Source organism: Vombatus ursinus, unplaced genomic scaffold (assembly GCF_900497805.2).
Source record: "Vombatus ursinus unplaced genomic scaffold, bare-nosed wombat genome assembly UNPS02001287.1, whole genome shotgun sequence".
NCBI classification, from domain to species: domain Eukaryota; kingdom Metazoa; phylum Chordata; class Mammalia; order Diprotodontia; family Vombatidae; genus Vombatus; species Vombatus ursinus.
Genome location: NW_020941065.1, coordinates 16,059,817 through 16,085,044, shown reverse-complemented (window position 1 = coordinate 16,085,044; position 25,228 = coordinate 16,059,817). Strand labels below are relative to the sequence as shown.

The 25,228-nt window shown below is 47.1% G+C and overlaps 1 protein-coding gene across 1 annotated transcript in view; it reads left to right on the top strand.

The window, feature by feature from the left end:
- Window positions 1–25,228, top strand: part of TTC28 (tetratricopeptide repeat domain 28) — a 639,521-nt gene that overhangs the window by 421,610 nt on the left and 192,683 nt on the right. The window contains exon 6 of the mRNA XM_027863073.1: window positions 21,495–22,002. Coding sequence (XP_027718874.1) covers window positions 21,495–22,002 — 508 coding nt within the window. The remainder of the gene's footprint in view (window positions 1–21,494; window positions 22,003–25,228) is intronic.

Here is a 25,228-nt window from a genome sequence, read left to right as displayed (position 1 = left end):
GCCAACAGTTTCCGTGGGGTTTTCTTGGCAGAGATACTAGAGTGCTTTGTCATTTCCTTCTCCAGCTCATTTGACAGAGATTAAGTGACTTGCCCTGGGTCACACAGCTAGTAAGTGTCTGAGGCCAGATTTGAACTCGGGTCTTCCTGATTTCAGGCCCAGTGCTTTATCCAACTAGCTGCCTCTTTAAAAACTAATATAACCAATGTAATAGAAATGGCATCATCTATTTCAATAGGAAATTTGCTTCTCAAAATAAACTATACTTACTATCTTTCATCATAGTCCTTAAAGGTCAGGCAAACTTCCTTTTAAAGTCATTTGAAATATTAAATCATTTTTAAAAGTTACTTCAGTGCAAGGCATTATGGTCTAATCAAAAGAGCACTGTATTTAGACTCAGAAGAGCTGGATTTGAATTCTGACTTTGCCACTTATTATCCATGGTCAAAATGGCCAGGCGGCTCAGTGGGGGTGCAGGGGCCAGAAAGCGTAGGACTCAGCACTAGGACAGCCTGCATTCCAGTCTCGCCTCAGACATTTCCGTGCTGTGTTACCTTAGGCAAGTCCCTTCGCCTCTTTGTGACTCAGTTTCCTCATCAGTAAAGGGTAAATAATAATCACACCTACCCCACAGAATTGTGTGAGGGCCAAATAGAGTTTATTTTTTTTATCCTGACTCGATATTTATTTTATGATTTCCCGAGTCCCTTCCACCTCTCAGTCTTTGGATTCTGTAACGTAGGTTAGCACACATAGAACAGCACCAGAAACTGTGGGGAATTTTAGAAGGAGAAGGACGCTCTAGTGTTTCTTATTGAGGGACATCGCTTTTCCACAGGCTGTTGGAGTAGTGGGCCATTTCTGCGGCCTGTTGGAGGTTTTCCCCCTCACAGTCCAGGTCACACTTTTGTCTGTGGCCTTTCCTGAAGCCATCACAGGGGTCTTCCCAATGTCCTGAAGACCCTTCTTGGAGTGCTGCAGCTTTCCAGCTGCCTTCTCTCTCCCATCTTCTCTTCCTTGCTTACATTTCCTTGATGACCTTTTTCATTCCTGTGCTTTGAAGTTCCTCATTGGTTCTAGCTTGCAGCACTAGTCGTCACGGGCATCTCCATGGCCCTCTGTATGATACTCCTTTTCAGACTATTCTATTCTGTGCTTTGTTGCCACATAGTAACACCACTAGAATGTTGATATTAAAAAGTTCTGAGCCTGGGAAGACAAAAGGCCTTGACTACCAACTGGAGGAGTTGTGACCATCCGTTGTAGTTGTGAGATGTTGAAGGCTTTGGAGCATGTGAAGGAGAGTTTGATATTGTTTCCCTGGTGGAGGTGCGAAGGCTGGATCAGAAGAGGGCAGAGACAAGAAGAGCAGTGAAGAAGCTATTGCCTTTGTTCAGGCTTGTAGAGATGAGGGCCTCCCTCAGCAGGGTGATGATGGGAAAGGGGAAGAGGGAGATTGTGGGCAGGAACAATGCACAAGACTTAGTGACTGACTGACTGGATATGGGACGGAGGGAGATGGAGGGGGAAAAGGGTGATTGGAAGAATAGATTTAGAGGAAACGATAATGAGCTCCGCTTTGGATCTGCCGAATTAGAGACGCCTCTGAGACATCCACGTGGAGATATCCAGGGTACATTTGGAGTTGGGAAGAGAGAAAGAAGGCTGAGAGGTGAGTAGGTAGATTTGAGAGTTGTGGAGTTGGTAGTGGAATCTCTGGGAGCTGATGGTAGGTGTTACTAAGAGTATAGCAAGACCAGAGGAGAGGGTCAAGGCCAGAGCCCTGGAGCTTGGGTCCCAGAACTAGTCCACAGTCCTAATGGAAATCCTTCGAAAAGGAAGAGAGAAGAACTGAAGCCTAATGACCAGTGGCCATGAACTTCAGTAGATTTGGGCTTTCTTAGGATCTCCTAGGGAACCTCAGATGGACCATTGGCCAGCTGCCATATAGTGGCAGCTAAATGCCACTATAGTGTATAGAGAACCTAGCATGGAGGCAGGAAGACCTGAGTTCAAATCCGGCCTCAAATACTACCTGTGTGACTCTGGGCAAGTTACTCAACCCTGTTTGCTTCAGTTTCCCTCCCTGTAAAATGAGCTGAAGAAGAAAATGGCAAACCTCTCCAGTACCGTAGCCGAGAAAACCCCAAATGGGGTCACGAAGAGTCAGACGTGACTAAAATGACTGAACCACAACAAAAACATGGGCTTGGGCCTTAGGTGACATGTTCCAGAAGCGACACATGTGCACATAAAGTTTTTCCATCTTTGCATTCTTGAAATTCTTCAGGCAGTTCTCCCCCCTCCCCCTTTTCCTCCAATAATATACATTTTAAAGAAATGTGACTCGAGGGAAATTGTGAGTTTACCTTCTAAGTCTGTATCGCCTCATTTCCAGCAGGAGAATTGTGGCTCACTTACACCTTCACCTTCAGCCGTCCTCCCTGTCCCCTTGATATCTCAGAAATATCTTTTAAGTAAACTCAGCTTTGTGAACCTTTGAGAGAGGAACTGCTTTACAATTTCACAGACATTACTGGCTGTGTCTCAAACAACGAATCCTATTGAGATAACCCTGTGTGTACCAAAATTTCATTTTTCATCTATACCTTTTTTTAAAAACACAACAGACACTTCCTCACTTTCTCCTGCCATGGTGAGGGTACTGACCCAGTGCTCCAGTTGGCCATTCACCGACAAATCCCCTTACAAAGGGTTGTTGTTGTTCAGTCATTGTCTTGGCAGAGATACTGGAGTGGTTTGCCATTTCCTTCTCCAGCTCTTTTGACAGATGAGGAAACTAAGGTAAACAGAGTTCAGTGATTTGCCCAGGGTCGCACAGCTAGTGAGTGTCTGAGGCCAGATTTGAATTCAGGTCTTCCTGACTCCAGGTCCAACGCTCTAACCACTGAACCACCCAAAGCACAATCCCTCAAATAGTGAAGCCAAACTGCCTCATCTTGGGATTAATAGTCCTTGCCACTCTGCGCTCTTGTAGTTTGCTGATTGCCAGCAGAAATTAAGGATGGGGGCAGTGACTGCAGTATGGTGCCAGTGTTGGTCATTTCTGTTGTTCTAGTCGTTGTGTATGTTTGATTCTTTTTTTGGACCTTCACTGTATTTCTTCATGCAGATCTTTGCATGGTTCTCTGAATTTTTCACTTTGTATCATTCTTTATATTTAGTAATAGAGCATTAAATCTGTAATCCACCTGGTGGTTTGCCTCATCCTTGAGCACACATTCTGTTTCTAGCTTTCGACGATCATTGATGTATGTTTTAGCCAGATTGTTAATGGCAGCAAGCGAAGCAGCCAAAATCCATATCCCATTGCCCACTGAAGCTGGAGGGAAGCATGGAGCCCAGTCACTGGCCACTAGTAGGGACTCACTGAATGCGTCTCAGATCCACTTGGCTTCAGACTGTACAGGCCAGAATGCTGGAACCAGGACCGGGCTCAGGGACTGGGAATAGTAATGAGCATGGTAATTAGGCGCGTTGATGGCACTTGAAGGTCTCTAGCCCCCTCCTTACATAAACTTATCTTCTCAAAGTCAGACTGCCTTGGTTTTTGTCCTTCTGTCCTCCACGTCTAGCATGAAGTCTTTTACATAGTAGGTGTTGAATGAATGTCAATGGGATTAAGGTCAGCACTAGAGGTAGAATGACTTACTTGGGACCAGTGAATGGGAGCTCTCATAAGGGGGTGGGGTGGTTCCTGACTTTGCCTTGGGTTATTTCCACTGTGCTGCATGTTCTACCCCAAAGGGATTGTGTGTCCACAGCCATGTGCGCTTTTGGAATAGGAGGCTGTGGAGATCATCTAGTCTCCCATAATTTAACATCTCAGTTTACCTTATCGAACATCCATTGGGCCCCCATCAGCTAGAGGCGCTATGCCATACACTGGAAAGTTGACAAAGACTAAGTAATGGCCTCTGTCCCTGTGGGTCTTATGGTCCAGTGGGGAGAGCCAACGTATGCAGGAAAATGTGATACCAAGCAGAATGGGAAAGTGTAGGAGAGGTCCAGAGAGTTTTGAGAATTCACAGGTGGTAGATATTGGTGGGAGTGAGAGAAGAAAGTCTGGAAAGGCTGCAGCGGTGGCAATGGTGGTGGTAGGGACAGTAGTAACGGTAGTGATGGTGGTAGTTCTACTGGTGGTGGTGGTGGCAGTAGCATGATGGTGGTGGTAGTGATGGTGGTGATAGTGGTGGTGGTGGTGGTGGTAGTTCTGATGGTGGTGGTGATAGAGATGGTGGTAGTTCTGCTGGTGGTGGTGGTGGTGGTAGTAGTGACGTGGTGGTGGTTCTGGTGGTGATAGTGGTGGTAGTGGTAGTGCTGGTGGTGATAACGATGGTGATAATGATGGTGGTCGTGATGGTGGCTGAATTTGGAACAGGTAGCACTTGAGCTGACACGTAAAATAGTCGTGAAATTTCACATGACTGGAAAGAGGAGAAGGCGTTTGAGACCTATGGAGTACTTTGGAAAAAGCAAAGCTCCAGCTCCTGCCATGACCCATAGACCAAGGTGTGGCATAAGTACAGGCATTTGAATGGGAACGTATGAAATGAGATGGGAAAGGTAAGTAAATTATAGAGGACCTTGAAGATCAAAGCAGAGTTTCCTAGTTGGACCCCAATATGCAATTATCAACCATGGAGACTTTGGGGGCCTCAAGGGGGTTTACACCATCATTATGTTTCCCCTTCCCCTTTGCAAGTCCCCATGGTGCAGTGGGAAAAGTGGTAAATTTGGAGTCTGAGGACCTGAGTTCAAATCTTGGTGAAGCCACGTACTGCCTGTGTGACTTTGGACAGATCACTTACCTTCTCTGGGCCTTAGCTCTTACAGGGATATAAGGTCATTGGGCTGGATGCCCTTAAAAGCCTTCTCCCCCCTCTAAATCTGATGCTTTGATAGCTAATTCAGCAGAGCAGTTATTTTATATGTAATTTTTATTTCACATTTAGTATTTTATAAAATGATAATACATTCCTAATTTATTTGAACAAAATAAGAGCTAGGAAAAGATTGTTTTATAAAAAGCGTGCAAAGATCCAGTGCTTTTTTTTTTTCTTTTTCGGTAAAAAAGGGAAGTGTCACCACATCATTTGGAGTTAAGGAGTTTGGACTCTATTTGTGAGGCAATGTGAGCAAAATGCCCAAGTTTCACTGGGAAATGATGGTAATGGGCCTTCCAGAGGGCAACTGGGTTCTACTTGAGGGATATCCATTTCCTGAAAGTTGTTAACTTTCTTGACATATTTGCCTCAGGCTCCGCATGTCACATGTCAGATTCACTTGCTAATGGTTCAAGAGATTTTGGAATTTAAAGAAGAATGAATTTGACTAGAAGCATAGAATTATAACTGCCTGCTACTCGGGTCTTGGAACATGTGCCTTAAGGTAAAATGAGAAATTGTGTGACCTCATCATTCCTATGATTTCTTAATCCAACTTGTCCATAGGCCCAAGTGGTAGCCTGTGCTTGGGAGAGCCTCTTCTAAGTGACCTGGAGCACTGTGCCAGGAAAGACTGGCCCTGTCCTTTCCTCTTTCACTTTCTGAAATGTTTGCTCTGTGTTTCGTGCACGGTTCCCCTCCCCATCAGCACCCCCCATCCCTTCACTTTCTTGTCCAGCTCTGGTTTCCTCCCCCAACACCAAGCTTTATTGTTCAGTGTAAATATCTCCTTTGAAGAAGGACTGGCAAAGTTCCAAAACCTCCTACAGAAGAATGGTTTATTGCTCACTGCAGGACGGGTGAGTCAGGGAGCGTGGAGGGGAGCTGCTCTGATTGGCCTGGAAACCGTGTGTGTGCTGTGGCGGAGTCTGTCTCCCGGTCCAGAGCGGGTCATTAATAAAGAAACCCGAGTCTTGCACCAAGAAGAGCTCATTTGAGACGAGACTTTTTCCCCCAAATAAAACTTGAGATGTTGGGGAGACCAGGAAGGGGAAATCAAGGGTTACTGGTTCCTGCTGTAACAGTCACCAGAATAATCTTAATGGAGCATTTTAAGGTAGTAATAATAATAGCTCACATTCCTCTAGCTCTTTCTACTTTGCTCTTCTAGTGACCCTGACAGCCAGCGTCCTGGACAGGGGCACATCTGTGCCCTCTGCTGCCCGTGCACTGAGGGGACTGGTCATTCATGACTTTGCTGTCTCTGCCTCCTTCTCCGATTGCATAGCTCTCCTGTGACAGTTTTCTCTGCTTCTCCTGTGACCATTTTTACAGATGAGGAAACTGAGATTTAGAGAGGGAAAATTACTTGTCCCACAGTCACGGAGTTAGTAATCAACTAATTAGTCAGTCAGTCAGTCAACCAGTAAGCATTCATTAAACTCCTCTTTGGGCCAGGCACTGTGCTGGGTGCTGGGAATACGAGAGGTGTGTCCCATAGGCATTTCAAACTCGACTTTCCAGAACAAAAATCTTTATTTTGGACCCTAATCCCTTCCTTCATCCCAACTTTCCTACTTACTGAGGAAATCACTGTCTTCCTCGTCCCCCAGGCCGCATCCTTGATGTCCTCCTCAAGCTTTAGTCTTGCTCAAGTCAGCGTGCATTTATTAAGCACCTGCTTAGCAGGCACTGGGAGAAGTGCTGGCAATATGAAGAGAAACGGTGCTCTCAAGGACCTGTGAGCTCAGGGGGAAAACAAACTGCGAACAGTGATGTACAAATAAAACCCATGCAGGCTGACGTGGAGACTCTCAAAGGGAAGGCGAGAGCGCCACGGGCGTCAGGGGAGGCTTCTGACGGACCGTGGGGTTCTAGCCGAGCCGTGAAAGAAGCCAGGGAGGCCGTGAGGCCGAGCCGAGGAGAGAGAGCTCCGGGCAGCGGGGCCAGGCAGTGAAAATGCCCTAAACCGAGACGTGGAGGGTCTTGTGTGAGGAGCTGCCAGAAGACCAAGAGTGTGTGGAGAGGAGGAAGGCACAAAAAGTCTGGAGACTTAGACGATTCTCTTTTTTATCTTGGAGTTACTAGGGAGCTCCCGGAGTTCACTGAGGAGGAGAGGGGATGCAGAAGATCACTTTGTCAGCTGAGTGTAGGAGCAGCTGCGTAGGGGAGACCCGAGGCAGGGAGAGTCACCAGAAAGCATCTGCAGTGGTCCAGATGGGAGGTGACGAGAGCCTCCAGCGTCTCTCCTGCCCACTTCTCTGCCTCCCTGGCGCAGCCCTCGTCAATCTGCGCCAGGACCATTGCAGCAGTGACTCATTTGTCTGTCTGTCTTGTCCCTCCCTCTTCTCACGTCCATCGTCTGTTCAGCTACCAAAAGGATTTTTCTAACGTGGGTTACTCCCCCCTTGATGGATAAACTCTGGCGACTCCCTATGACCTCTAGGAGCAAATAGAAAGTCATGTGTTGGGCATTTAACATCCTTCCCTACTTCCCCTGCTCCCTAAACTCTCCCAGGACCTAGCCACATTGACCTACTTACCACAGCACCCAGGGGCGTTTTGGTTTCTCTGGTTTCCTCTAAGACCGAAGTCCTTCGTTCTGAAGGAGGCCTTTCCCATTCTTGCCCCCCAGCTTTCACCCTGGGGATGAGGGGTAGAGTGACTTGGACTAGTAATTTCACTGACTTAGGGAACTCCCAGATGAGGGAACCTCTCCCTCCCCACTGGAGGACCGAGAGGTTTGGAGACTTACTCAGGGCCACACGGCCAGGCTGTGTCAGAAAAGGACTTGAACACAGGTCTCCCTAACTCCCCAGGGTAGGGCCTTAGGGATGCAAAGACCAACAGAAAGTGGCCCTAGGCATAAATGGGCTTATACCAACTAAGCACAGGATAACTGGGGTGGACGGTGCCGCCCTTGGGGGCGGTAAGTCAAACCAGGAATCCCGCCACCCCGTGGGCTTCTGCCCCATAGGCCAGCACCAAGCTGAGAGGCCAGAAGAAGGTCCCCAAGGTGAAACTCTCTTATTCAGAAACCATTTCTGGTCCTGTCACAGGGCAAGGCCAGCGGTTCTGTGGGAGCCGCTTTCCTTCATCCTCAGAAGGAGAAATCATGGCAGAAAACACAGGTGTTTGGAGGAGGGAAGAAGTAGAATCTCTAAAGAAGACTGGAGGAGAAAGATCCTCAGGATTAGACTTGGATGAGTCCACACCCTTCCTTGTGTGGGTGCAAGTGGAGAGAATGAAGCATGGCATCAGGAAGACCTGGGTTTTTATCCAGCCCCAGATTCTGATTAGCTGTGCAATCCTGAGCAGGCATTTCATCTCTCTGAGGCTCAGTTTCCTCCTCTGTGGAAGGGGAGGATAATGGCTTTTGTGCCAATGACACGAGGAATCATACGTCTAGTTCTTCACAAAGCTTCACGGCTCTTTCTATTGTTGGCTGTGTCCTCAGCAGCCTCCTTTGGGAGGTCGACTCAAGGTGCTGAGTCCTTTGTAGTTTAGCAGACAACCAGGCGGCATTGAGGCTGTTACCTGTCACTGCTCGTTCTTCCTTCAGGACTGGTTCACGGCCTTTTCTGCTCCTGCACGTCCTTGTCATCCTTGGTACAACGTCTTACATGTCAGCTGTGCTGGTCAGAGACCGTCGCTTTCCCACATCCACCAGGCATCTTTGGGCTCACCTCTAATGAGGATGCTGCTGAGAGTTTGCCATCCTAGTTAACAGAGCCAGAAAATTTGTTCCAAAGTGATGAGTGTGACAGAGCTGCTTTTTGGGAGTTCCTGACACCAGTGAGACCATACTCACTCCCAGCCATGTTCACACGCACCGCCGGAGCAACTCACTGGGCTGCCTGTCTGTCTGCGGTTGTGGGAAGGGCACCCAGCTTTTTGAAGGTAGATGGCTAGGCGGGTCCCAGGAAGCAGATGAAGACTCATCTTCCTGAGTTGAAATTTAGTCTCAGACACTGACCAGCTGTGTGACCCTGGGCAAGTCACTGAACCCTGTTTGCCTCAGTTTCCTCATCTGTAAGATGAGCTGGAGAAGGAAACAGCAAACCATTCCAGTATCTCTGCCAAGGAGACCCCAAATGGGGTCACGGAGAGTTGGACACGACAGAAAATGACTGAACAACAACCCTCAACCCCGATGCCTGTCATTAGCTTCAGTGTGGTTCTTGTGACCTGTTCCAAAGCTGCCTGTTGGGTGTTGCATCAGATGCAGAGAGAGCATCAAGGTTGAGAAAAAGAAAAGAAATCATTATAAATTCTGGAGGTTTTATGGTATAATTAAAATACCTAACAGGAAACCTCTGGGAGCCAAATGCAGCTTTACTGTTTCTGAAGCCAGCAGAGGGAGGGTTTCTTGCCAACTTTCATATCTTATGACCTATAAATTGCTCTTAATAGCTAATCTGTCACCTCAATGTCTTGTACCAGAAAGCCTGTTTCCTTATTAATTTGTTAATTTGCATCAGCAAAGCACATTTACAAATTCTTAGTTTGAAAACATTGCTGTATTAATGCTTGGGCATTACAAATAATTTATCACCTGTGATCTCAGCTCATAAGTCCAGGTAATAGCTCTTTCTGACATGGCATTATTCTTTTGACTCTAAAATAATGTTGACAAAAATAATTATTTAGAAGGTTCCTCTGGTCTCAGTATTAGCGAGAGCTGCCTGGTTACCATGGAGAAACCTTGGGAAGCACCAGTCCATCCATTCCCACTCCCTGGTACTGTCCAAAGGAAGGCCCGCGTGCCGGACGGCTTCCTCTTTCCTTTTCAGGAGCCACTGATGGCTCCTCCTCCATGTCCAGGTGGAGGCCCTGGCAAGAGAGGCTTAGATTCACTGTAATAAACCTGATGAGCATCACAAATATGCAACGTGGAAAAGGTTGACAATTTCCCAGGCCACAGAAGCCAAATTCCTTTCCATTTCAGTGGCCCTATGTACTTTCTTCCTTTGTAGGCTGTGGTCGTGCACTCCCTTGCAGGGGTAGAGAACCTGCAGCCTCAAGGCCACATGTGGCCCTCTAGGTCCTCAAGTGTGGCCCTTCGACTAAATCCTAACTTCACAGAGGCCACAGGTTCCCCACCCCTGATAGAGTTTCACCTCAAAGGCTTTCTTACAAGAGCAACGAGACCTGAATTCAGTCTCTGGTTGGTCTTGCCAGTGTGTTGACAAGCCTTTAGAAGACTTTACAAAGGTTGTATACACTGACCAGTTTTCTGTAAGGTGGCAATCATCTTTAATTTACATGATATTCATAAATAAAGCTAATTAAATGCCCTGAATTTAGTAAATGATCTCCCAGTATCTTCCCAGTTTTAACATTCTGTGGTCTCTGGTCCACGGCCCTTTCTGGCTCTGATGTTCAACGTTCTGGGCACCAGGACCCCTTCCAGCTCTGCTGCTTCATATTCTAAATTCTTTTCTTGCTCAGATATTATGCATCCTATTTCCTTTGTAAAAATCAATTTTATTGATATATTTTGTTTTTACATCGCCTACATTTCTCCTTTCTCCCTTCCCAAAAACCAGGTACCTTTATAACAAAGAACTTTAAAAAAAAGAAAAAGGAAGAGGAAAAATTCATTGAAACCAGTCAGCATTTCAAAAAATCTAACCTTATATTTAATGTTCTATAACTGGGGGGGAGGGTCCTATGCACCCCCCACCTGCACAAAAGCATAGGAGTTAGGGGTGGGAACATTTTCTCATCTCTTCTTTGGGGCCAAGCTTGTTCTTTATTATTTCCCCAAATACACTTTGGACTGTTTTGTGGTAGTTATTCTTTCCTTGGGCAGCTAGGTGGTGCAGTGGATAGAGTGCCAGGCCTGGAGTCAGGAGGACCTGAGTTCAAATCTAGCTTCAGACACTTACTAGCTGTGTGACCCTGGACAAGTCACTTCACCCTGTTTGCCTCAGTCTCCTCGTCTGTAAAATGAACTGGAGAAGGGAATGGCCAACCCCTCCAGGATCTTTGCCAAGAGAACCCCAAGTGGGGTCACAAAGAATCGGGCAAGGCTGAACAATTGCTGAATGACAAGAGTCTTTCCACGTGCATTGTGGTGGTTATTGCATCTGTTATTTTCCCGATTGTGCTTACTTTTTCTGGATCGATTCCTTCCGTTCTTCATCACCTTAGTCATTTCTTGCAGCACGGCACGGTACGATTCACCACAACTTGCATAGCTGTTCCTCCGTCGGTGGCCGGCTGCTGTGTTCCTGTTCTTGGCCACCACAGGTGCTGCTGTGAATATTTGGAGCATGTGGAGCGTTTCTTTTTTTTCTTTGGGTCAGTGACAAAGGATAAGGGCATTTTCATTATTTTGTTTGCATAATTCAAGTTTTTTTTTCTACAGAATGGTTGTACCAATTCACAGATCATGTGCCTGTCTTTCCACAGCCCCTCCAACACGGACTTTTCCCATGTTTTGTCACCTTTGTTGATTTGTTAGGTGGAAGGTGAAATCTCAGAATTGTTTTGACTTGCATTTCTCTATTACTATTACTAGTGATTTAGGCCATTCTCATTCTCTGGTTTGATAATACTTGTTCACCCAAAAGACTGTTGTGAACCAATGATATAATGTATATAAAATGCTTTGTAAAATTCTATATAAATACCAGCTATTGATCTTTATACAGGTGGTGTGAGTTAAACACTTTATAAATCCCCATGCACTGTGAATTATTATTATTTCAATGTTCTTCTCAACGCTGATATCATGTGCCTCAAAGTAAATACAGTAGCCATTTGTTAAAAACAACCGATCAGGTTCTTGTGGCGATGGTTCAGTCCCCTCCCTCTAAGAGAGGCGACCTCTGACTGTTGAACCAGATTGAAATGAGGCTTCTTCTTTAGTTACCAAGGGCTTTGCTTTCATTACAATCGTCTGAGTCTCCTGACACCAGACATGTGGTAGAGTTTTAATGATAAAGGGGAGAGAGAGCAGTATTCTTGGCACCAGAAGAAGTTGACTTCTTGGTCCATTTTCATCTTCTTTAACCAGTCAATCAGTATTTATTGAATACCTTCCTACTTGGCAGCTTTTGTGAATTTAGTACACACAAAAGGCTTTATTTATAAGCAAATGTATACATCAAAAGAACTAAACTAGATTTATCACCATATAGATTTAAGCCAGAGGAGCCTCTCATATGATTTAATTTAATAAACACTTATTAAGTGTCTACTACATGCAATACCCTCTTCTGAATTCCTTTTTGATGCTTCATGTGGCATGGAGGGAGGCCTCAGGCCTGCAGAGGCCAGGTGCTCATTGGGTAGACTGAGTGGGAAACACTTTATGGATGGAGCTAGGAGTGGAATGAAAGGCTGCCTGTCATCTGAGCTTCAGTCTCTCTAAATTCAGCAGGGCTAATCACCAGAAAGCTGAACTTCAGGTGATGAACTGTGACTTATGAAACATGGGGTGGCAAAGTGGAGCAAGCCTTTCCTGTCGTGGATTTGCCCAGAGTGCACTGCACTCCCTAGGTGGGTGCTAAGTCTCTCTGTGTCCGACAGTCCTCCTTGTCTGCAAAGAGCTTGTGGTCTAATTGGGGATTTAAGAGAGGCATGCAGATAACCATAACAGGTGGAAGAAGGTGCACGGCATTAGGAAGAATATAATTAAGTCACTGGAGAAGATCTGGGGAGACAGAGGATAAGTTTCAAGGAAATAACTTCAAATTGGGGAAAGAACATTGGCGCTGGAGACAGAGCTCCCTTTGCTTTGAATCACAACTGGTTAAGAAGAGGCTGTCCAACTTGGATGATGTGTTGGTTAGTTCTGACTAACTGCTCTTTTCCTTTCTTTTTTATTCTTTGTTGCAAGCAATGGCTTCCTATAAAGGGGGTTGGAGGCAGGGAATGTGTTCAGAAATGAAGGTGATATCAAAACGAAAGATATCGACAAAAAAGTTTTAGAAGAACAAGTCTGAGAACAGAATTTGGATTTCTGAATAGTGGATGAGCTCTTTGGCAGGGATGAATTACACCTAACAAGCTTTGGTTTAAAAAAAAATACACACACACATATGCCTAGAATTTTGTAAATCATAATTTTTTAAAAAAAGGCTTAAAACTGAAAAGCAAAGGGAGAGAAAGAAAATAGCCTTCTAATTATCCCTGACCCTTGCTAGGAAGGCACCAATGATTGAAATATGGCTCAGGAAGGGTCTGCTTTATTCAGAGGGACAGGAGGATAGGATTGGGCTAGGTAGAGGGAAAAGGTGGAACTTGAGGTTGTATTAACAAACAGTTGGGGGCAGCTAAAGGGCACAGTGGATAGAGCACCAGCCCTGGATTCAGAAGGACCTGAGTTCGAATCCGGCCTCAGATACATAACACTTACTAGCTGTGTGACCCTGGGCAAGTCACTTAACCCCATTGTCTAACAAAAAACAACAACAACAACAACAACCACCAAAAAACAGTTGTGTTAGCGAAGCAAGAGGCAGGCATTTGGGTGAAAAGCCTTGGAGGCAGAAACAAAAACAGTCTTGTCATACCTAGGTAGTCAGAAAGAAGATGAGGAGTTCAGGGACTGGAGCCAGGGAAGATCACGAGGCTGGCATTAAAAAATGACGTAGGAGTGATGGGGCCTTCAGTTTTTATGAGAAAGTGGCCACTTCCTCTTTTGATTTGTGATAGAAGAGAGGAACGCTGCAGATAGCATAACAGGGCCCTTGGTTTGGGAAGAACTGATTGTAAGGCTGTAGAGAGAGGAGAGGTAGGCTCCAGTGGACTAAAATTTCCTAGAGTACATCTATCCTTGGAGGGAGGGGAGGTTTCAAAACTGAATTTGGAAAGGCGCAAGGAGAGGCAGCTGTCATGAGAAAGGGGGACATGATCTGAAGGGAGAGATGCAGACTGCCTGGAGTCACTTCCAGTTTCAAAAGACTTGTAGAGAATTAAGTGCCCAGATTGGTGACAGGGGCTAAATGTACAATCATGGAGCAGGTAAGAATAACATGAGTGACATGGAGCTGCTGAAGACAACTAAAAAGGTATGTGTGTGTGTGTGTGTGTGTGTACAGGGAGGAGACCAGGTGACCATGAATAGACATCACTACTCAGCTATTTTGTTTTCTTTGATTGACAAGGAAAATAACCTTTGAATCAGCAAGAAGAAGACTAGAAATAGCTTAATTGGTGGGTTCAAGCCCAAAATAAGGAGCCCCCAGCCTAAGAGTACTTGGCTGTCCTTGGAGAGTGCTAGTGACTAGCCTCAGGTGAATTCTTTCTCTGGAGCCTCAAAGACCTGACTCTTGGGATTCCTAAGCCACTGGTGGGGATCTTTCCATTAAATTTATTTTAACAAGCATTTATTGAGTACCTACTGTGTGCGTGGCTCTGCTCTGGATGCTAGAGATACAATGTGTGTCCTCTGGGGAGGAACATAACACAATCAGAGAGAACAATGTAAACATATAGATACAAAGTGAAACACCAGGTCATTTTGGGAAGAAGCCCTCGCCATTTCAGAGATCAGAAAAAGCTGCCCAAAAGAGTCAGAGGTGCAGTGAGGGCTAGAGAAAAGCCCAAATGTCACAGGTCTGGAGACAGCAAGTGTTGTCCTCTAGCTGAATTTGAGAATCTATTTTTAAAGGCGTTGAGGATGCTTCACCTGGAGCAGAGAAGACTCAGGAGGGTGATGAGAGCTAGCTTCAGTTTTTGAGGGCTGTCCTCAGGAGGGAGGGCAGGCCTGTGATGGGTGGGTGGGAGTTCCAAGAGGCACATTTTTTGCTTCTTGGAAGGACAAACTTCCCAACAATAAGGGATTTCCCTAAGGGCAATGAGATAATGGGCTGCCCAGCCCTGGCCATCTTCAGGCAGTGCCCAGACGGTAGGAGGCCCCATGGGGATGTTGGGGAGGGATGCGTGTTCAGGCAGGTGTTGAACTCATTGTCCGCTGAGTTTTTGTGAGTCTGTGCATGCTGGCTCTGATATTGGAGCCTGGAGCCTTGAATAACCTCCTTAGTGACAACAGAAACAGTGATCACGGTCATACCGACGGCTGCTGTTTCTGTCATCCTTTGCAAAGGCAGTAGCCCAGTGAGGTGGATAATAGAGGTAATTTTCCTGTTTTACAGCTGGGGAAACCAAGGCACTGGGAAGGCAAGCAGCTGCACTACCATGACCGCGTGTCCCATGACCACAGCCAGACAGTGGCAGAGCCAAGAGGGTTCAGTCTGCACGTCTGGCAGTCTTTCCACTGGGGTGAGCTGACTCCCCAAAGCCTTGGTTTGCTTCTCTGGAAGAAGGGACTATCGTTATTTGCTACACTTTCCACAGAGAGCTGTTGGGAGAATCAAGGCCATATCATATATAAAGTCTTGTACCCATAAATCATTATATCAATGCAATCAGTTATTACCGTATCAGTGCCAAAGACTCTCGAGCTCTAGCCATGCCCCAGAACTGAGCATTTCCATCCTGAGGCCCTGTCGGCTTCTGCATCTCAACATGTCCAACACAGAATGTGCTGTCTCCTCCCACCCTTCCCCAAAGGTGCCTCCTCTGCTGAGGATGCCACCACTCTGCTAGGCACAAAGGGTCCTGCTGGGAATGGTCTTTGGCCATTACCTTGTCTCTAACCCAATCATTTACCAAGTCTTGTCAACTTATCTCCAGAGTACCTCACAGTGCATCCCATTCCCTCCATTCATGCAGTTGCCACCCTAACTTAGACTCATATCACCTTTTATCTGAACTATTTCAACAGTTTCTTAATTGGGACTACTAGGTGGCACAATGGATACAGACCTGGGCCTGCTGTCAGGAATACCTTAGTTCAAATCCACCCTCAGACGCTTAACACCATATGATCCTGAGCAAGTCACTTAACTCCTTCTATTTGCCTCAGTTTCCTTATCTCTAAAATAGGGATAATAATAGCACCTACCTTCCAGGGTTGTTGTGAGGATCAAATGAGATCTTATTTGTAAAGCACTTAGCCCAGTGCTTGGTACATAGTAAGTGCTGTATAAATGTTAGTTGTTATTATTATTAATCTTATCCCTGCTTCCTTTCTTCAATCCATCCTCCACCTAGCTGCCACACTAATATTCCTAAGACACATCATTCCTCTGATTAAAAAAAATCTCCCGTGGCTCCCTATTGTCTCTAAGTTAAAATATAAACCCCTCAGCCTGGTTTGTGAAGCATTCTACAATCTAGGTCTTATCTACTGTTATTGACAGACTCCATGTTCCATTCAGATTGACTTCAAACTCCGTATTTCATTCCCCACCACTATGCCTTTGCCCTGGCTATCTCCCATGCCTTACATGCCTTTCCTCCCCACCTCTGCCTCTCAGAATCCCTTACTTCCTTCGAGAATCATGTCAGATGCTGCCTGCTACACAAAGCATTTCTTCCTTTCCCCAGTCGTCAGCGCTCTCTCCCCCTTCCAACTCTCCTGTATTTATATATCTTTGTACATGGCATGGCCGTCAATGAATGGGAGATCCTTAAGGGTAGGGAGGATGGTTTTGTTTTTGTTGGTCTTTGGCCCATAATAGGTACTTAACAGATATTTGTTGAGTTGAAATGAGGTGGCAGCTGTTATCATCATACTCCATCATACCCATCACCACCATTATCAAGGTTGCATGTGTATTATACAGTGCTTTAATAGGGCCCTTCTAGATTTATCTCAGACTAAGAATGCTAAGAGTCTGCTTCAGGTTGAGGCCCATCTTCCCTGCTGCCCCAACCTTTAGTGCACTGAGGAGCAGGGTGGCTGGAGAGGTGAGAAGACCCAGGCTCCACCCCTGACCTTGTCCCTGACTTCCCGCGTGAGCCCAGGTAGGCACCTTGTGCCCTGGGATGGGCAGGCGGCTTCAGTTTCTCTCTCGGTAAGGTGGTCTCTCAAGGCCTTTTCACCTCTTCCCATCTGTGATTCTGGAGCCTTGTGAGACTCAATTGGTGTCTTTCCTTTTTCAAAATCAGCCCTGGGTGAGTGACTCCTTGGGGCCTGGCTCAGCATCTCTGGTCAGGATTATATGCTCTGGTGAGACCATGAGCGATTCATTTGTTGTGGAAAGAGAAAAAATATTGTTTTATTCCATCCAAATATTTGATGATAACTTTGTGCGTGTATTTCTGTATTTGAATGCAGATGCTCACATATTTTCCCATTGTGGGAAGCAGACAACGTGTTTTCTGTCCCCCACAGCCCTAGCCTAGGGCTGTGATACTGGCGTGCATGGCACAGACATCTCAATACTTGAACGGACTGTGCGCTTTGGGTCAGAAGCAGCAGCAGCTGCTTGTGGTATGGCCACATCTTTCCCATAGATGGTAGTCTGGTGAGCGGCTAAACAGCTTGGAATTTTAGCCGATTTCAGCTGTAACCTTATTCAAGGCAACAGGAACCAAAACAAGGCATTCATTTGTAGTTCATTTAACTGATAAATCTCATTACATGACGATTTGCCTGGGAGCGGTAAAACACCCAGACTTTGTTTGCTGTGGCAACTGATGGGAATAGAGCTGTTTAGTCAAAGTTGTAATATGTTGAGTCCCCGCTGCCAGCTTCTGCTTGGTGGCAGAAGTCAGTGGAGGCCATCGTTGAGGTGCACGGGGTCAGCGCCCCGTTGGAAAGTCTCTCACAACGGCCTGCTTGGGCCTTCTCCTCCTTTGAGGAGGATATGCAAGATCCCAGAAGAATTCCATTACCGTCCAACAGAATACCCCCGACAGAAAGGAGGACACCGCCAGCACGCTCTGCTGAACGCTGGGCCGCTTGGCATTGGGCAGGCCCACCCCCATGGAGGAAGAGCACCCCTGCTTCCTACCCCCCAGCAGAGCCCAGGCTCCAGAAGTTCCTATCAAACAGGAAGCCTTGAAGTCTGAGCCTAGATCACATCAGGTCTTTGACCTGAGGGCCGGCCGCCCTTCATCGGCAGGGTTTTGGGGTGGTTGTGTTTTCAGCCGTAGAACTTCACAAGATCGTCTAATAAGGCAGTAGAGGAGTTGCTATTTGTGCAGGTGAAGGGTCTGCCCACGCTAATGCAATCAGAGGTGCATTCAGCATTGAAATAACAGGCCTGCACCCCAGTAAATAGCCCTTCTTTTTGTGCTTGTGCTATCCCCAGCCCATCCTGCCTCCTCGGGGACCTGGGGGCTTTCCTAGCCTAGGCGAAGAGGGAAACCCTTCTTCCTTCCAGCCAGCCAACCCCCACCTCGCTTTATGTTTCCCCACGACACAGCCTGCTCCTTACACACACTCTGTGCCCTCAGTTCTCTATGTCTGAACTTCCTTTAACCCTATCTGCTGAATCCAATCAAATACACCTCCTCCGTGAAGCCTTTCCAACTCCCCAATGGCAGGTCATGGTCTTCCCCTTGGACCTTCCCTCACTTTTCGTGTGTTTCTCTCTGATGCACTAATAGTGTCATGTTGTGAATTGTCTCCCAGATAGACTGTAAGCCCCCTGAGGTAGGGGACCGTGTCTCATCCGCACTTCCCACCTCCTCCTGCTCTGACCTCATCCCTGTGCATTCAACGGGTGTTCCACAAATGTCTTTTCAGTTAATGCATGTGGACTGAATGAATGCCAGTTCATCTTTTTGTATCCTTGGAAGGAGATGATACAAGCTTTGTTATCCCTGTTTTACAGATAAGGCCACTGAGGGCCAGACTTGGGAGTGATGTGTCCACACTTTCCCAGCCAGTCAGTAGCAGCGTCAGTATTTGAACCTAGATCTCCCAACCCCTTGTTCAATGCTCTTTCCACTAAAAACACAACTTTCTTATGTAAGCAAAAAGGAAAGTTAATATAAAGCAAAAGGAGGTAGAAGATCGTGATGGTCACATTACAAATGGACAGAGCTATTATTTCACTTCATCTTTTCTGACCCCGTCTGCTGGTGGGGGGTCAGGGCAAGGTTAACCTTTCCTGCCCCTCTTTACCCCACTGAAAAGTTAGAGAATCTAGGACTTAAAATTGGAAGAGACCCTGGAGTGCTTCTGGTCCAGCCCTCAGATGAGACAGAGAAGAGCTGTGACCTGCTGGAGGTTACTCGGGAGCAGAGCTGGCATTCAGAGCCAGTGTCCTTCCCAGAAGCCCATGCTGCCTCTTCAGGGGAGGGACACCAGTCACGTTTCCTCTCTGCTGCTCTGGGAGGGACAGTGGACCGCTAAGGCTTCAAGGAGTCAGGAAAGGCCTTTCTCATTTCTGTTATGGATGGATTTCACACTGGCCAACTGACAACCCTGCCCACCCCCACCCCCACCCCCATCACCTCTGCCCTTGGGGTGAGAGGGATGGGGTGGGATATATCACAACAGAAGAAGAGCCATTTCTTGACACCGTAAGTCACTGTCATGACCCGAACAGGTGCAGGGAAAGTAAAGTAGAGATCATTTTCACCCACCCAGCAGAGGAGATGAATCAGAAGTCCCTGGCCTTATGTTCAGAGATGCTCTCATCTGGGAATGGAGGAATTCCAGGGTCTTCCTTGATTGAAAAAGTGCATTTAGAGAAACAGCTGCTGTGGCCAGGATTCCCTCCCCGTGCTGCCCTTGGGAGCTGCCATGGAACAGATGTGGAGGGTCCTGGGAGCACAGGCCAATCCGGCTTGCCTGGAGCGTTCAAGAAGGGCCCAGTGCCTCAAACCACAGCCATGGTCTAGAACTGGTCCAGAACTGGTCCAGAACTGTAACTGCTAACTCTCGCTGGTCCTCATGTAGCCGTTGGGGTTTGTAGCATGGAAGGCCTTTCTCCCGTCAGCCCTGGGGGTGGCAAGCACAGTCACTGTTATCTGGCGGAGAAAGAGAAGGATGCTCAGAGAATGTCCATACTTGCCCAGGGTCACTCAGCTAGTGAGTTTCTGAGATGGGACTCAAAGCTGGGGCTCCCAACATCACCCCACCCACATCAAGTGGTCATCACGCCCATGGTGAATGTCTTTACGCTCACAGTTGGGTTCCTGGAAAGCCCAGGTCCTAGATTTCTGTGTCCCCTTGGGCTGTGCAGGGGAATGGAGCCATGGTCCATGGCTTCTGCCCTGGAGGCTCTTGGTGTACAAGCCTTTAGTAAGCCCTATGTCTACAGCACTGAAGCAAACCAGACTTTATTAAGTGCCTACTGTATGCGAGGCCCAGCATGTTAAGGCCTGGCATACCAATCTCTTCCTTCCAGGAGCCTACATTCTCTCATGCGGAGACAACACAGACAAAGAGCAGTATATTTAAAATGTCTACCCCCCAAAATACGCGGTGACATCGTTGTGGGGAAGGGCAGGATCTGCTCCAACAGGGCTGGGCGTGGATAGAGCCCAGACTTGTGCAGATCTGAGCTGCAGCTCATCTGCTTTCTGTAGAACCATTTGGCTTTGCTGGGTCACGTGTGCAGAATGGGCACCAGGCTTCAGTTCCTACGTCTGGGTCTATGTGTGTTCCTGGGCAAGCTCCCAGTCTCACTGCTGCCACTCTGTCCTAGCAGCATTCTCACTGTCCCCTGTGTCCCCATCCAACAGACACGCCGCGGTGGAATCATTATTCTTGCTGCCTGGACCACAGCCACTGGGCCACACCACAGCAGGCTTGCTCAGACACACACGCCAAGGCCCTGCTGCCGTGTCACGGCTGTCTGTGCCCAAGGTGGCGCGCTCACCCCAGTGTGCGCCTCGGCGGCCCCATTTCCCGGCCACAGTATGCCTGCTCCCTGTGGGCTGCTTCTGCGTGCTCACACCGCCAGAAGAGGCTCGTGCTTGCCAGAATAAAGCCTGATGGCTTGTTTCTCCCCTCTTTGACCACTATTTACAGTGAGCCAGGGAGGTTTGTAGGGATGAGAGAACAATCGCATTGTGCACATCAAAAATTAGGCCAGATTCTTCTGTCACTGCACAGAATTTTTGATGGAGGCTCATGGCCACAGGGGTGAATCACCCTTCGCATCTCGTGTGACAAGCTTCCGAGTGATGCGGGAGAAGAGCTGTAGGTTTGGAGTCAGGAGAACTGGGCCAGAAGTGCCAGATTCTTGCCCTTAGCTGAGCCTTCCTGGAGTCACTTGTAAAAGGGACATTCCCACACAAGTCTACCAACCACAGGAGTTGTGAGGATCAGATGAGACTGTGTGTGGAAAGCCCTTTCAATTGGTAAATTGTTTAATGAAAAGGATTTCTGATAGCCAGAAACCCCGCCAGAAATGGGGGTTGAACCTGTGACTTTCCCTGGGGAGGAAGCTCGCTCCTCCAGGGCGGCTCACTCTTTCTCCGTGGTGACAGATACTCTTAGTTGTCTAGAGCACTCCCAGGTGAAGGGACGTGCGCCCCGAGGGTCAGACACTCACACGTGGTCAGAGGCGGGCTTCAGATGTCTCTGAGGCCCTCTCTCTGGCCACCCCGTCGTGCTGCTGTTCTCCACGTAAAGGTCGCCATTATTGTCGCTTTTACTGTGTGCTTAAATAACTCCTGGCTCAGATTGGGCACAATTGTCCTTGGGATTCTGGGTACGGAGCAAGGTGCAGTATTCCCTGAGGCGCTGTCACGTTTCCTATGGTTTTCTGAAGGACTTGGGTTTCTCAGCCTCTCCCATTTCTTTGTTTTTCCTCCTAGGCCGCCTCTTCAGCCCTGAGCAGCCTCGGCCATGTCTACACAGCCATCGGAGACTACCCTAATGCCTTGGCTAGCCACAAGCAATGTGTTCTTCTGGCCAAACAGTCCAAAGATGAACTTTCTGAAGCCAGAGAGCTGGGCAACATGGGTGCCGTGTACATCGCCATGGGGGACTTTGAGAATGCCGTGCAGTGCCACGAGCAGCACCTGAAAATAGCCAAGGATCTGGGCAACAAGCGAGAGGAGGCCCGGGCCTACAGCAACCTGGGCAGCGCCTACCACTACCGTAGGAACTTCGACAAGGCCATGTCCTACCATAACTACGTACTAGAGCTGGCCCAGGAGCTCCTGGAGAAGTCCATCGAGATGCGCGCCTATGCTGGTTTGGGACACGCAGCCAGATGCATGCAGGACCTGGAGAGGGCCAAGCAGTACCACGAGCAGCAGCTGGACATCGCCGAGAACCTCAAAGACCGAGCTGCCGAGGGGCGGGCTTCCTCCAATCTGGGTAAGGCCTGAGATGCTCACTCTTATCTACTGGGAGGGAGAGGGAGGACCAGAAAATCTAGCGGGGCAGCCACGGCAGGGGCTATTCAACAGTCAGGCTCATTTTCACATTGACCATTGCCTTGAACCTTCGGATGCTCTGGTGAAGAACCAACTTACAACCCCCCCTCAAGTTTTTGTTGTTATCACGGTGCACTTTAGGACTGGAACACTAAAGCACGAGAAAAACAAAACACCCCAGCCTTTTAATCTGTCTGGAAAGTAGAAAGACCAGATTTATTTAATTAGAGAGAAGGGAATGAAATGATACAAGGCTGTGTTTGGTTTAAATGAAAAAGCAGCTCCTAGGTAGTCATCAATTGACTGGCATTGGAAGTTGTTTAAAGGGCTTTCTTTCGTTAGTGCATTTAATATCACAGAGAACGTGGCTTCCCAGACTCCTGCTCTGTGCTCACAAATGAAATCAGTCGTATAAATGGGAACACAGACTTCTATTTTTAAGTGGGAAAGCTCTGTCTAAATCAAATCGATTTTATGTGACACTGGGGTGATGTTCAGTTACAGTGATGAGTGTATCTAAGTAAACTCTTTTGGTTTCTACATAGCTCTGTAACTATAGAGGATTGCTCTGCAGATGGTTTGTTGGGGTGTGGCTGTGCTCCTGGGTTCTTGAAGGCAAGGCCAGGCCAATGCAAACTCTGGCAAGTCCAGCCATACTGGAAAGACTTCAATTATGGTGCCAGTAACAGAATGTGTCTCCTTTTTGAGAGCCAGCCTAGATGAGGATAGAGAGTTTCATCACCAGTCAACTGGCTGCAAGGATGACCAGTTTAAAGCTTGGTAGGGCCTTGGAGACTGTCTAGTCTAACTCCTTCCTAGGTGATGAACGCTTTGGCCATGGCAACCCATGAAAGAAGGAAGAATACTGGCAGTGTCCTTCATAGTCCTCTTTTAGTGGCAGAAGGAGCTGGGCAGAGAGAACTCCAATGTAAAATGGGGATCCCATGCAGCCGTGAGGAGCCAACTGGGAGGATGAAGGTGGTGTGGCGTGAGTCGGTGCAGTTGTTTGGGTAGAAATGGCGATGAGAAGCACAAGATCATTACTGCTAGTATTTGGTGGATCTGTACTTGCGTTGGGTCAAATGATGACAGTGCAGAATAAATGAATGGAATGACTAGAGAAAATCTGAGGAACTTGTAATTTTAGTGACTTTCTAGTTCCAGTAGAATAATGTGGTAGCAGGGCCTCACAGACTGGAAAAGTTTGGTGGACTTGATAACACCTGTCATCCTAGAAGCCCAGCTGAGGACAGAGAGGAGAGGCTTATCACTGGACGGTCAAACCCCAGGCGATCAGTGTTTTGGTTCTGAGCCCTCATCTCCTAGGGAGTGGAAGGTTTATAAACTGCATTGGAAGGAGAAGTACCCATGCTGATGAAACCTGGAATCGCTTTCACAGAATTGCTGTTGTGCTTCACGGGGTTCTTATAACCAAAAATATATGAGAGGCAGGCCTACATGTGTTTGGAAATATCAGAAGAGCCGTAACCAGGATGCAAAATCAGGGTAATACGCTGCAGTATGTATTTTGGAGAGGCCCCATGTTCCTCTGGACACCATGCAGCTGGACCTGGAGCTCCATGACGCATGGTAGAAAGGAGGGGCAGGAGAAGGAGGCAGTGTTGGTATAATCACATGCAATCAGCCTCAGGATATAAACCTCCCACTCTCCCCCTCCTGAGTAGCTCCCTCCTCTCTTATATAGCTACAAGTCCAATCTGGTGCTTTCTACCCCTCCTCTCTCCCAAATGTGATTTTTATTTTAATCACGTTTCACATATATATGTAGGTAGTGGCTAGGAGAGAAGAAAGGTCTTATACTCTCCTAGGGATAACACTGAAAAATATTAAAGTCAGAGTGATTGATTTAATAGAGTCATAGAAATAAAATAAAAGCCATATTATATACATTTTCCAGGACGTAGTGCAAAACTGCAGTTAGAAGTAGCCTTGTAAAGCTTTGTCAAATCCACTTTGAGACCCTGTCTTACCTTAGTCAATTCGCCTCATTTATTAAACAGACAAAACAATTGAAACAGTGGGAAAAGGTAATGGCGCCTAATTCTCTGAGGCTTTCATCTCCAGTGAGGGTAGGGACCATGTCTTACTGTTCTTTGTTTCCTCTGTAGTGCCCAGGGCTGGGGGTCTTGCACCAGGCCCCTTTATCTTATTGCTGATCTGCTAAGGTCCAGCCTTGGATTACTCCTACCATCTACTGCCTTCTTCTAGGTGTTACAGTCGAAAGAGCTCTGGTCTGGAGACAGGAAGGCACAAGCTCAAATTCTTACTAGCTGTGTGACCTGGACAAGTCACTTAACTGCTGTTCAGTTTCCCCATCTGTAAAATGATGATAATAGTAGTGCCTATTTCCCAGAGTTATTATTGTGAAGACCAAATGAGATAATATTTGTAAATTGCTTCACACAATGCCTGGTACACAGTTGTCCTTGTAGTTGTTTGTCCTTGTTTGTTCTTGAAGAGGAGGGTGACATCAAGAACATGATGTCTTGATTTGCAAGTGAATTGGATTTAAGTGAGGCAGGGCTGTGCAAAGTCGCCAACCTCACTCTCTCCTCTCAAGCCATCTGAGTCTAGCACCAAGATATAGATCAGGATGATTGGAGATGGCCTCGGATGCAGTAGGAGACCTTGACCTTTTTAAGCTAAGGTCTTTCCCAGGTCTTAGTTTGTCTGAGGCAATGCCCATTCAGTGATTAAGGCTAGGTAAGAAATGAGGCAAAAAATGGCCTCTTAGTCAAAAAAAAAAAAATCAATGTGGGAAAGGAAGACCCTCAGGGTTTCCAGCCAAAACAGAAACAATTGTGATTTACGCTCACTCTGAGCCATCAAACCCAAACAGTGACCAAGTGAGGCTTGGGCTGGGACCTATTGTTGATCAGTCATTGAAAGTCAGAGTGATTTGAATTTAAGGCATGGTCCTTAAAAAAGAAATCTAGACCTGTAAGCCCCAAGATATCTTGCAAGATTTAAGCCATCAAATTTTATATTCCTTTGGGCAGAGAGCCCACAAGTGAGTGTATGATTCCCTGTGTGGAGAGGAGGGAGGGAGGGAAGGAAGGAAGGAAGGAAGGAAAGAGGGAGAGAAAGAAGGAAGGAAGAAAGAAAGGAAGGAAGGAAGGAGCGATCAGCATTGCCCATGGTCACAA